This window comes from Pholis gunnellus (genome assembly GCF_910591455.1).
Source record: "Pholis gunnellus genome assembly, chromosome: 12".
In the NCBI taxonomy this organism is placed as follows: Eukaryota; Metazoa; Chordata; class Actinopteri; order Perciformes; family Pholidae; genus Pholis; species Pholis gunnellus.
This window is the reverse complement of record NC_136539.1, coordinates 22,803,592-22,817,174: the sequence shown is the minus strand read 5'-3', so window position 1 is coordinate 22,817,174 and position 13,583 is coordinate 22,803,592. Positions and strand designations below refer to the sequence as shown.

General features: G+C 41.6%; 2 protein-coding genes across 2 annotated transcripts; both read right to left on the bottom strand.

Moving 5' to 3' along the window:
• Positions 1-33: 33 nt before the first annotated feature.
• On the bottom strand, positions 34-8,001 carry pla1a (phospholipase A1 member A). Its single transcript, XM_079169864.1, has 11 exons — positions 7,769-8,001; positions 6,779-7,013; positions 6,101-6,278; positions 5,548-5,656; positions 4,392-4,493; positions 3,747-3,839; positions 2,751-2,915; positions 2,170-2,259; positions 1,951-2,056; positions 1,332-1,487; positions 34-334 (listed from the first exon to the last, which is right to left on the bottom strand). The coding sequence occupies exons 1-11, from the start codon at positions 7,845-7,847 to the stop codon at positions 244-246; spliced, it is 1,404 nt and encodes a 467-aa protein (XP_079025990.1). The 5' UTR covers positions 7,848-8,001; the 3' UTR covers positions 34-243.
• A 1,794-nt stretch (positions 8,002-9,795) lies between these two features.
• Positions 9,796-13,231, bottom strand: hsd3b1 (hydroxy-delta-5-steroid dehydrogenase, 3 beta- and steroid delta-isomerase 1; the record flags this gene model as incomplete). The annotated part of the gene is made up of 3 exons (XM_079170034.1): positions 9,796-10,604; positions 11,974-12,138; positions 13,081-13,231. 3 exons carry the CDS (start codon positions 13,229-13,231, stop codon positions 9,796-9,798), a joined length of 1,125 nt encoding a protein of 374 aa, XP_079026160.1.
• Between the last annotated feature and the right edge of the window lie 352 nt (positions 13,232-13,583).

Genomic DNA, 13,583 nt, shown 5'->3' with positions numbered 1-13,583 from the left:
AAGGAGCTAAGAGACAAACTTCAATAACAAAGAAATAAGAAATAAACACGTACACTCGATCCAGATGTTGGGAGATCAGCAGATAGAACTAAACATTAAAGTTTCACTGCATGTTGTCAGTCAGACTGATGCATCTCTTTGGCTCTCATGAGACTAGGTGGTCAAAATGTGAGACTGACTTCCTGTTGGGTGTCTTCACTGTAGATGCGCTGGATGCCCCCCCCCCCTCCAGATCTCACGTCTTCAGAAGAAACCACACACCTGGACAAAGTCATGTGACCACGGAGCTCCTCGTCTGACGTGGATGTTGTTCACGCACAGCGGCTCCTCCCGCCTGAAACAGGAATACGATGACATGAAACTTAAATGGTAAACTTCTACATCTATTAGAATACAAGTTAGTATTTTTCTTGATTTTAAAGATAACTAAAAATAACATTTAAGACCAAAGAGACGGAGGCATGGAGGGACAGAGAGGATGACATGCAGGAATCAAATAGGTGCCTTAAACTATAAAATAAATATAAAATATTTCATAGTTTGCTCAGAGTCGGAGACCTCGTCTCTATTTCAGCTGTAGAATAAACACTGTTTCTAAATTATCTTGAACTTTTTACTGACATGTCTTGTTCTTGTACGAGGTGACGTGATGTGTCCCGATCCTATTTATACCTTTCCAAACACTGGCAGCCTCTCGCACTCAAGCATTTACTTGGTGGTCTTGATTAAGTCCAGGATAGGGATTTAGGGATTTAGAGTTCAGGGTTAAGGTTTTTTTGGTTCAGGGCTCAGGTATGAGGGTTCACGGTATGTTGTTCAGGGTTTTTGGTGCAGGGTGCAGGGTTCAGGGTTTGTCGTTTGGGATTGAGAGTTTATATTAAGGGTTAGGGGTTTAGTGTTCAGGGTTTACTGTTCAGGGTCAGGGGTTTTTGGTTCAGGGCTCAGGTATTGGGGTTCATTGTTCAGGGTTAGGGGTTAGGAATTCAGGGTTTATGGTTCAGGGTTCAGCTTTCGGGTTCAGGGTTCAGGTTTTGGTTCCAGGGTTCCAGGATCAGAATTTAGATTTCAGGGTGCGTTGTTCAGGGTTCAGCATTTAGGGTTCAGGGCTCAGGTATCAGGGTTCACGGTATGTTGTTCAGGGTTTTTGGTGCAGGGTGCAGGGTTTGTCGTTTGGGATTGAGAGTTTATATTAAGGGTTTAGGGTTTAGTGTTCAGGGTGTATTGTTCAGGGTTCAGCACTGAGGGTTCTGGGCTCAGGTATCAGGGTCCACGGATCGGCTGATTAACAGAATACAGAAGAATAAAATCCATCAGACCAACAGAACTCGTACCTGAGAGACGGGAACTCGGAGAGGCAGACGGACTTGACGTGGATTTCTGACTGTCTGTAGAATCGGTTTCCGGTGTTCTTCAGCCTGATGGAGTCGATCTCACACAGAACGACGGGGTGAGACAACACCGTCCTGTACACCGTTGTGTCTGTCTGACTGCAACACACACACATGTAGATAATATATATATATATATATATATACCAGATAATCAACATTCATCACAGTGGACAGTTATTCCCTTCTGTGTTCAGAAGTAATCATCAACTCAAAGTTCTTTTTTTTAGTACTCAGATCCTTTACTTCAGGAAAAGTAGAAATACCACAATCTAAAAATACTCCATAACAAGTGAAAGCTCTAAATTACATTTTATCTGCAAAATGTACTTAAAGGATCAAAGGGAAAATAACTTATTATGCAGAATGGTTCGTTTCATGATGTTATATTATTATAGAATATTAAAGTATCCTGTTTTTCACGAATAATGTTTTTTAAAATGTTCCAAAGCAGTTGCTCTGTGTTGGAATCCATCACGAAACAGTGCAGAGAACCGTGTTTTAATGATCCTCATCTGAATAGAGTTGAATAGAGTTGTGATGTCACAGACGCGGTACCTACAGCCTGAGTCTCCGCTCTGTTTTCAGGTTCTCAGTCGTCAGCGTCACCTCCACCTCGGCGCTCTTGTCCAGAGGAGAAACCTCCAGCTGCAGCAGGAAGTGACGAGCTGAAAGGGAAGCACTCATAAGAATCCATAATGCTTTATAACTATAATCATAAAATGTTATAACGTTTTTGAACCGTAGTTTTATTATCAGCGGTTCAGGTTGAAGGACTCACAGCAGAAAGGCGGTGAAGACGTGGTGAGGAGAAACAGCTTCTGCTCTTTGGGAACCGGAGAGACGACGATCCCGCTGTTCAGTGACAAACCTGAGAAACATGCACACACGTGAGCGAGCGCCATACATTATGGTCTGTACGCCACAGAAATCACAAAGAGCTCCGTGCACGTGAACCGTGTCGCTTCATCAGCGGACGCTGACGTGACGAGAACAGACGAGAGGTCGGATCTACTGGTGATGCTGGGACGAAGCAAACATACCAAGTTTATATTTTAAGGGTTTGATGTCACCAAGACTTCCTTTTGTGTCTTCAACTACCAGAATAATAACACTCCACCACACGTAGAAGTGATTTAAGTTAAAGTAAATCTACTTAAAGCATGTTTAATGCTCTGATTCATTTAGAATAAATGATTGCCTTAATGTATAATTACTTTTGAATTAAAGTTGCATAAATATATATATTTGTCATATTTTTTAAATGTAAAAACATATTTGACATGAACATCAGTTAAAACTAAATAAAAATGAACAAAGCAGAAAACAACAGAATGATGGAATGAGAGCAGCTCCTCTCACCGATGGTGGGACATGTCCCCTGGAAGACGTCGCAGTCCAGACAGCGTCCCTTCAGGAAGTCCTCATAGCTGGAGCACGGGATCCCCACCATCGGGCACGAGCCGTTGAGCGCGCTCATGTAGACGTGCAGCGCCCTCATGTGGTCGCATATCACATAACCGTACACTGGGAAGTAGACCAGAACTGACAACAAACAGAGACACTAAGGGGGCCAGAGGTCTGCAGACAGCTATACAATTATAGTGATGAAGTTATTTAAATGTGTACAACTGGGTTCAATCCATTTACACGTGTTGTTTTAATTTAATTTAATTGATCAATTATTTTATTTAATTTATCAATTATTTAATATTATTTAATTTATCAATTATTTTATTTAATTTAATTTATCAATTATTTATTTTTATTTAATTTATCAATTATTTTATTTTATTAAATTTATAAATTAAAAACAAAGCAGGACACATAATTTAACAACAAACACAACTTCTCTGTTGCTCTTTTTTTTGTCTTTTTGTTAGTCGGCAGAAGAAGAAGTACTCCTGGAGCAATACCACAGTGTAGAAATACTCAGTACTAAGTAAAAGTCTCGCATTCAAAATATTACTTAACATCCACAAATACTTAGAATACCAAAAGTGAAAGTACTCTTTAGCACAAAGGCCCATTTCAGGTTCTGCTGCTGGATTATGATTATTGATGCATTCTTGTGTGAGTTCATTTTAACTATTGATATGCTGCTGCTTGTATTCCCGCCTCCAGTTAGCAATAAAGTCTTATCTTTATCTCTAATAATACATTATTATATTTAGTTTTAATAATCTGAATCTGCAAAGTAACTAAAGTTATTAATAAATGTAGTGCAGTAAACATTACAGACGAGGTGGAGCAGAAGCAGAAAGTAGCAGAAGATGGAAAGCATACCTTCAAACTGTACTGAAGTACAGCACGAGAGTAAAAGTACTCTCCACGCACGCTTTTAGTCGCTGAACTTACTTGAGGCGAACCTGGAGCGAGCACATCCGGTCTGGTCTTTCCCTCCGTTCAGGAAGAAGTCCACATGACCCACAGGGATGGAAATCCCAAAATCTGAAGCAGAAAAACCTCATTAATGCTGTTTTACTCTGTAAACACACAAAAACAACAAACATGTGTTTAATACTGGAGGAAGCTTCTTCTTCTTGTTTTACTTCATGAGATCAAAGCACAGAAACGTTTCGATGTGACACGATGAAAACAAAACAGGAGAAGAGAAGAGTCAAAGTCAGCCATTTATATCTGCTAACGTTAGCATCCATAAGCTAACGGACAAAGAAGTCCAACAGCAAACCAACTGAAAGTAACTGAAAGGAGCTTTTAAAAAAATATTTACTATGTTGTATATCATACTCTAGTTTTCATTATTCATTATGTGCACTATATTCAGACTGTATTATATTTCATGTTGTATGTTTTTACCACGTTTCACCTTCTACTACACCTTCTCTTTGTGCCTCAGTAAAGCGTGTGTTGGTACATTTCTCATTCAGTTGATCTTTTGTCCAAAAGCTTCTTTTGTAAACACAACACTCGACATGAATCAAGACAGTAAATCAGCATCATTTCGAGTCTGTTAGTGTATTTAGGTGAAGGTTGTCTCACAGTCGGAGTCGGTGTGGATGGCGTCGACAAACTGAGCGTCGGAGGAGTCGAGCCGGTCGAAGGTGTCGGCTCCTTTGAACATCGGTCCAGCGGGGTCGAGAGCTGAGGACAGAGAACACTCTGGAAGCTTTAACAGCGTCTGGAATTATTTCCCTTCACTACTCTGATGATGAAAGTGTTTAATGGCTGTTGAGATACTTGAGATACTCCACTGGAACTTGTATTGTGGCCTTTAAGTAGCTTTAATGTTTTAATATAAAGTTAGCAGCATTGTTTATCAAAGGGCTGTAAAGTCTGTGTTTCTGATTCACGTGAGGACGTCGACATCACTTTGTGAGAATAAAAGCTGCAGCAAGAGGAAGTAAACATTCAAACAGATTAGATTCTATAAGTCAAAAGAAAAAGAAAGAATCCAAAGTGTAAAAATCACATTCACATATGACTAAATAACCTCTAACAATCGTTGTTAATATGCATTTGTTTTTTAAGAAGTTCTGTCTGGATGCTGAACTGATGCATCAAGTAAACAGTTTCGTCTAAATTCATATAATCTTCATGAGATTTTGTGGGAAAACAAAAGCACTCATGGATGTTCTGTAGAAGCCCTTGAAGGATCTTTACTGGCCCGATCGTATTAGCTTTGCACCGGTAAATATTTCTTAACACCATTATTATTTGAAAGATTTTGTTTTTCTGCGTCTCCTTTTCATCTGCACTCACATTCAAACTCCTCACCCAGAGAAAAAAGCCCCGATACCAACAAGAGAACAGTGGTGTTTAGTGTCGGCTGCTGATTGGTGGGGACGAGCGTCTCCACACGGCTCCAGAGAGGCTCGTATCAAAGTGCCGTTGTCTCTTTGAAGAGCCCGGCTTATCGTCCCACGGTCTCACTGAGACGCATTCACAGCCGAGAGGCTCCATGAAAGACTTCACTGTCTGCAGCAGCGGGCACTTCTCATTTTGCCATTTCATTTGTTCCCCAGCGTGGTTTTGTTATTTATCTTGTAAAGGAGGATTCTTCCTTTAATCTGAGGTGGAGCCAGAACTGAGATCTTATCATCAAAACTTTCAATTGCAGCATCTAAGTTATTATTTTTCTGCAAAACTCATGTCATAAAAAGCAGCGACGTGTCACATGGAGGAGGTCCGGACTCACCTGTGATCCGTCCTATCTTCCCCTCAAACAGAGTCCCCACGAAGCCGGCGACGTGCGCCCCAAGACTGATCCCGACGAAGTGGAAGGACTCCAGTTTGCATCCATGTTGCTGTTGGACAAGACAGTTGCAGTCGTTTATGTTTTATGCTTCATGTGTTAAAGCTGCATTCTCTCTAGTGTCCACCAGGGGGCGACTCCTCTGGTTGTATAGAAGTCTATGAGAAAATGACTCTACTTCTCTCTTGATTTATTACCTCAGTAAACATTGTAAACATGAGTTTATGGTCTCAATCTCTAGTTTCAAGTCTTCTTCAATACAGCATGATGTTCATTTAGTAAATGATGGTCCATTTAGAGTCACACAGACCATAAAGCAGGCTATGCTTTAGGGGCGGGGCTACACGGTGATTGACAGGTCTCTACCAGAGACGTATACGCCGTCTCTACGAACTCTATGAACTCTATGAACTCTATGAACTCTATGAACTCTATGAACTATCCCCCCAAAATAATGAAGATAAAAGCGGATCATTAATGTCAGTGTTTCTCTCACCTGCAGCTGGTTGATGAGGATCGAGATCTGCACAGCCACCTCCTTGTAGTTCTCCACCACCAGGTTGTAGGCGAAGGAGGCGCCGTAGACCCAGTCCACCACCACCACGTTCACGTCCTGAGCCCTCAGCAGGGCGAGGGCCAGCTGCTTCACCCAGGACGGCTTACTGCCCATCACCCTGCGGGGGGAGGAGGGGGAGGAGGGGGAGGATGCAGGGCCACATGGAGGCAGACGGAAGGATGGTGGAGAGTTTTTTTTATATATATTTAAACCAAATATCAATTATTTCTAAAGATCACAACAAACAATAAACAAAGCAACACTCAGAAACTCGACTGTGGACTGTGTGTGTGTGTGTGTAGTCTGATCAGATGTGACTGACATGTGACCAAACAACCATCGACTGTCATCAGATTCTCATCCACTGTCTCTATATAATCAAACATTATCAGGTATTATATTATCATTATTATACTACGTTTTTCTACTTCAAACCCGTCAGAAAAAGCACAAAAACCTGAAATGATGTCAAGTAAATGAATCAGGAAATTGAGTTTATGTACTGCCCCAGTGCTCACAGTCAGAGGTTCATTGAGAAACATGGGATTTAAAGGGTTTTTAAGGGTTTTAAAGGGTTTTTAAGGGTTTTAAAGGTTTTCTTTAGGGTCCTCTCCTCACCTGTACCCGTGGACGATGACCGTAGTCGGGCGGGACACGTTGAAGTAGGACGGCTGCTGCTGCTGCTGTGTTTCCGTGAGAGACTCGTGGTTGAACGTCTGTGCACAGTCCATGTTTCTCCTCGTCAGCAGCAGGTACTGAACCTGCAGCTTGAACCTCTGCTGCCGGTACTCCTGCCAGGTGGTCGTGTTGAGGTCGGCGCACTCATCGCCGCCACGCTGCCTCTCCTCCACACCTGCAGGATGAGGACATGATGTCACACTGCAGGGTCTCATGTCATCGCAGCAAACAGCAGAACATAAAATAACAGCTGTTACATTGTGCCTTTGACACCAGATCACAACAGATACAAATGTTGTTTAAAGGGTTAGATTAAGTCGAATGACGTCGAAGAGATTTTCAAGTATTCTTATTTATGATACTGATATTTATTCTAGTATCATTGTTTGATCGTCAACATATAAACTTTATTGTTTCATACTAGATTATAAGAGCCTGATTTCAGTCTATTTATTTAATGCAATGTTAAAATGTGTATTAAACAAACATTACTGCTGAAACTACAAAAATCATCCATTTGTGCATTTAAAAATCATGTCTGGTTTTGTATTAGTGAAGTGCTGTATTTTGGTAACACACCCAAGACCACCAGGATATTATGCAGAATAATAACTAATGATGATAACTAACGATAGAAGATTACTCTAACAAACGTCTGCTTCCAAATGATGCAACGCAAAGTTTCCTCTAAAGTTAAATGAATTAATGAAAATGTAAACCAAGTAGAAATTAAAATGTACAATGCGTACTATGCGGTTTTATTTCTACCAACAACCTTTAAAAGTACACACAACATTTTATATATGTCAGTGTACTCGTGTTTTACAAAGCTCGATCCTTTTCTTGGCATTTATGTTTAAAAAAATACCCCAAAAAAGGGGGACGCAGAATTACAAAAACAAAGCCTCCGTCATGATCCCCTTCACTCACCCACCACCAGTGACGTGAAGACGGCCAACACGCAGAGGACGATCGGTTTGTGTTCTCGAGGCATCTTCTCTGGAACCATAGGTGTGAATGGGGAGAGCGGCTGACTGAGAGGTTTAGTTGGTGCTTAACGGTGCTCAGCTGCTCCGCTCAGCCCCAGATTGGCGGATGGAGATCGGCTTTAGGCTTGAGAAAATCCCCGGCTCTGTGCAGTGTTGCAACTCTGGAACAACCACTCCGGCTTGAGCTGGAAAAACAGCTGGCGTGAAGCAAAGCAGAAGTCTGTCTGAAACGTTTCACTTTCAGACGGGAACGTTCTTTTCACTCAGTCATTTCATTTGTCAGTGGGTGGTTTGTTTTCTTCTGATCAGACTTGGTTTGCACTGAACCGACAAGTGGTTGAAGCTCTTTGCCTGGCAGTGGAGCCATGACCTCATTGGTATTCAATGGCTGTTTGTTAGAAATGCTGGACTCTGGCCCGGCTGCCCACTGGTTTGTGTGTGTGTGTGTGTGTGTCATAGAAAGTGAGGGGGGGGGGGGGGGGGGGTCATCCTGTTGTGTCTGAGGGAAATCAATCATTAGCTGATCGATTGTTCCACTTTCACAATATTATTTTACGTAATCAACGATCTGAGCTGAATTCTCGTAGCAGTTGTGAACACACAATAGGTTTGATTGGATCTGGCGTCTCGTTTTAAGGTCGTAATTACACGACAAAAGATTTAATCCTTACCAAGGAAAATGGGTCAAGGGTAAGTTTTGCACCACAAAGTGCTTTAGGGCTCAATAGTAATTAAGAGCTCAGATAAAAATCGGTAATTAGAAAGGTGCACGAAGTAGAATGCAGATCTCCGCCAGGTGCGTCTTCAACCAACCTTTATTCAAACTGAGAAACAAGTGGCGATGTACGCAGCCAATCGGCACGAAGACGTCGTATTTACATAAGACACGTCCTACAATCTTGCCAAATACAAAAATGTATTTCACCAAACTGCCCGCAAAGCAGCGGCGGAGTAGCAGAGATGTACTCAGCAGTGTGTGTGTGCTGACAGTTAGCTGTTATCTCCTCTTCTTTTGCCTTGTGTTTGGATGCTTTTAATGGTTTTATGTGAAGCACTTTGAATTGCCTTGTTGTTGAAATGTGCGATACAAATAAACTTGCCTTGCCTTGTAGCCGTGGATGCAGAGTAGCAGCCGGGGGGGTCGGCGATGCACTCAGCTGTTCCATCACAAGCGGCCGCTACACTCAATGGCAGCAAAAAACAAGCAATGAAAAGGGTGTTTTGAGAAAGTGCGAGTCATCGCAACCACGAGTCCTTTGAGCATGCAGCCATTACCGGCCGACCAAAATATGATGCAGTTTGCTGCAGCAGAATGTGTTCAGACACTCATTCACTCACCCACGCACGCACGCCACCAACTGCATGATTCACCGGTCGGAGTTTACCTTTCCAAAAGTCTGTTTGCTTCCAACTTCCAAGAAAAATGATGCAAGTTTCCCTTCAAGTTAAATGAGTTGATGAATTTATAAATCAAGTATAAATGAAAATGTACAATGTTTATTTTCTCAGCGTAAACTTTAATAGTGCACACGACACATTACCATACAGTGAAGGGACAACAGGCGACATTGACACGAGTCAACGATACGAGATGTAAAATAGATTTTGAACATTGCTTTACTGAACCGTTAACCTTAAATCATAGAAAAAGTGGATGCTTATCCTCAAATAAACCATATAGGTGTAGGAATATGGTGACTCCTAGTGGTAATATCAGACAAACTAAATAACAAGAACATGTGTTAAACCTATTAGAATAATTAGAAAGATGCTACAACAGCATACACATAGTAAATGGTGCCTCTAAAGAAACATTAACAGTGATGATTGCCATGTTTTTGGCTGAGTGCTTCACACACACTTCCACTAAAACTTTCTTCTTACTGTCGCCGCAGGAAAAGGGTCTCATCCAACGGATTAAAACACAAGCACACACAAACCGATAATGAATAAACGACTTTAAACAAATCATTTCGCTCTTATTCTCTCCCGCTCCTTCGGCAGCTCTGACGCGAGCCACTCTGTGGTGCGTCTGCGGGCCTCCTCCCAGGTGTGCCTGGGGGCGTATCCCAGGTCCCTCTTGGCCTTCTGATAGGAGAAGCTGAACGGCGTGTTCAACATGGTGACGAGCTGCCGGTTCAGCGGCGGGACGACGCGCACCAACGGCCGGACCATCGCGCACAGCATCTCCATGAGGAAGCAGACCGTGTAGAGGAGCCAGAGCGGAAACATGAGCTTCTCCTGAATGTCGAAGCCCAGAGGTGCCATCATGACGTGGTTGAAATCCGAGTAGCTCACGAGCGGCGTGTCGTCGGAAATGAAGTAAAACTTTCCTCCGACGGCGTTTCTTTTTTCTGGATCTTTGAGGCTGCGTGCCGCTTGGAGGTGGCCCGAGGCCACGTTGCCCACGTACACGGGATTCACCAGGGCGTCTGGCTGAGACATGCGAAACAGAACGTCTTTATTTCGTATCCCGTCGCCCATGTGGCCCAGCAGGAAGCGGCAGCCCTCCCCGTAGATGTACATCGGTCTGAGGGCGCACGTGGCCAGTCGGCCTCCGTTCTGGAGCACCTCTCCGTGGGCCTGCAGGGTCCTCCGCTCGGCCTCCTTTTTGGTCTTGCTGTAGGCGAACTTCAGAGCGCACTCGTACACGGTGTCCTCGCTGCCGTTGACGATGGGTTCACCTCTTGGGTTTGGTCCCATCACCTCGATGGTGCTGGTGAAGATGAAGGACACCACGTTCTCCTGGATACAAGCCTCCAGAAGCAGCTGCGTTCCTGCAAAGCGAAGATGCTCTCGAGTTTATATGAGTTAAAAGAGAGCCTCATCACTATCTAGAGGACAAGGATTACATCTTTGTTAAATCAAAATGATCTATTTCAGCCCAAGATTGTTATTTTATGTGAGGGCGAGATAATCCAATAATCAATAGGAATCTGTAATTGCTGCCTAATTTCTTTCTTTTTTTGTATGTCTTGGCGAGGCTTCCCTGATTTAATGAATGTTTAAATAAGAAAAAGACAAATCAAACAACTGATATTACAAAGTGTTCCCATTTTATCAGAGTAAATACTACATTTATGTTCATACTTTCCTGTCAATGTTGATTAAATTAGAGAAGCTGCCCTTTTAATGGCACGAATGGCTGAAGTTGAAAACCTTTAAAGGAAGAAAGTTATAGTTGCAATAAAATGATTCTGCTTGTTTCTACATATATTGTGAAAAAAAATGTGAAAACATAATGTAAAATAATTTCTTGACAAGTCAATAATTTAGAATAATTCAATAAATCTTGAAGAGAAAGAAAAGTGTGAAGGTGCCTGAAGTTGCAGTTCCAGTGAAACGGTTGATGTGAGTTCAACTTTCAGTTTAAGGTCGAATTCTGTTGAAATTAAACAACAATGTCGCCAGGAACATTTTTTTGGCATTATATGCTGCTGCAAACCACAAATACGTTAAAGACTAATGTTTTTACATTTGGTTCGAGGTGTGACTCAGTTTATTGAGTGACCGTTATTGAAAGTTCCAAGTTCTAATTACGAGGGAAACGAGCATGAAAGTCCATAAAGGGAAGACACAAGACTTTCACTCAGGAGACGGCGGGTTGTTTCCTATGTGAAACCAAAATGAACATTTTGAACATTGACTTTGCACAGTTTATATCAAAGTTAGCAATCAAAATGTAATTTTAAGTGTAAGCGCTTAAAGCAGTTCAGTCCCTCGAAAAAGTTAGTTAGTTGAAGTGAAACAGCAGCTTAAGTGTCATTAATGTAATTAAAGCAGTTTTTAAAAACCCATAGAAACATAAGCACAGAAAGTCAGTTGAAGTGTAAACATTTAAAAGTTCTGCTTTAACTATCAGTTAAAGTGTAAGTTCTGAAACACGTTGATGCCCGTTGAAATACGAGCAATGAAAGCAGCTGAAGTGTCAAAGTAAGCAATGAAAGCAGCTGAAGTAGCACTTAAAGCAGTTGAAGTCTTCCGTGAAGTGTCATCAATGAAAAAGTAGTTTTTTGAAGTGTAACGGCAGCTGAAGTGATAATTAAAGCAATGAAAGTAGTTTGAAACGTTAATAGAATCAATAAAGTCACTTGAAGTGAGAAGAGTTCTGCTTCATCTTTCAGTGCATTGAAGCGACGGTCTGACCTTTGACGTTGACCCCGTGTATCTCGCTGTACTCCACCGAGTCCGTAACGTCGATGATGGCCGCGATGTGGAAGACGATCGACGCTCCTCGACAGCTTTTCCTCAGGAATTCGCCGTCTCTGATGTCGCCCTCGAAAACAGTCAACTGTGTGTCGCCTCGACAGTCTGACACGCAGCAAATCAACCCATCAATCAACACAATGTGACATCGGGTTATGTGGTTTTCTTATACAGTATTTTCATGTGTCTTTTATCCTTAACCCTTGTGCATCACTAGGGACAGTTTTGTCTATTACATTGTTGTGACTGTGTTATTGCATATCGCATACGTTTTGTCAAGGGTGTGAGGTTTTTTAGAACCTCAGCTCCTTTAATAAACTGTAGCCAGAACACGAAGATCCTAAAGGACAACATGTCCCCATTGAAACCCATCAAACTGACATCGAAATTGTACTTTTTACAATTTTCCACCAGTTTGTGGAATTTTCTTTTTTACATGCAATTATCCTGGTGTCCACTAGGGGCATCGCTGCTGCACTATGGAGCAATGCATCAAAATCAATATTATTGCTAATCATTGACATATCCCAGACAATATTAAAAAACCTAGCATTTGGGTTAGAAAATTATTATATTGTTGTGTAGTAGTAAAAAAAGCGGAATAATATGAATATATAAATGGCAGTTTTCATTACTCCATTAACATGTTGATCCTCTGAAGCACTTCAGAGTTAATTCTTTTAACGGTTAAATCTTTGTAAAATAAGTATATAAAAATAACTTATTTCAGTCCAAGACTGTTATTATATTTGATTAAATTAAGTTTAAATAAATGACAAATCAAACTGCTGGTATTACAAAGTGTTCCCACTCTATCACTACAGCCTCATAATATTAAAGTAAATACCACATTTCTACTTATACTTTATATCAATGTTGATTAAATTAGAGAAGCTGCACTTTGTTTAATGGCACGAATGGCTGAAGTTGAAAATCTTTAAAGAAAGAAAGAGTTATTTGCAATCAAAATTGTTCTGTTTGATCTGTTTCTATATATATTGTGAATAAAATGTCAGTGAACACAGAATGAAACAGACAGATTTTTACCCTCCAGAGACTCTAAAAGTTGCGGCTGTACTTGTCTGTCCAGCAGTCGAATCTCAGCCGCTTGCTCTTCCTCCAGCAGCAGCCTCACCAGCCTCTTTCCCAGGAATCCACCGGCTCCCGTCACCAAACACACTTCACCTCTCAGAGACATCGCAGGTTAATTCTCTCTTTACACAACAACAAACAATAGCGTATCTTCCAATGGACCTCTTGAAGATGCTCCTCAAAAGAAAAAAACTCTGAAAAAATAAATACACTTTTGTGTTTTTGGATGTTTTGTGTTCTGTTTGTCGGAGAGAACGACAGCTGCTTCTGTCCTCTCAGCTTCAGCCCTCTCACTATTTGTAAACCCAGAAAGTTTACCAGAAAAAACCCGAATTATTTGCCTCAAGGCAGTGTGGGAAAAGGGGAAGGGCTCGGCTGCAGCTCTGTGATGCTTTTTGGAGCTATAAATGAAAATTGGAGGCTGGAATGTTTTGTAGTCAAGGACAGTTGCTGTTGGA

Bases quoted from the DNA above. Each gene is read 5' to 3' on its own strand.
- pla1a (XM_079169864.1), bottom strand. From the start codon at position 7,847: ATGGTTCCAGAGAAGATGCCTCGAGAACACAAACCGATCGTCCTCTGC. The intron at 7,014-7,768 runs GTGAGTGAAGGG...CTCATCCTGCAG, and splicing joins CTTCACGTCACTGGTGGTGG to GTGTGGAGGAGAGGCAGCGT. The intron at 2,916-3,746 runs GTAAGTTCAGCG...TCTACTTCCCAG, and splicing joins TCGCTCCAGGTTCGCCTCAA to TGTACGGTTATGTGATATGC.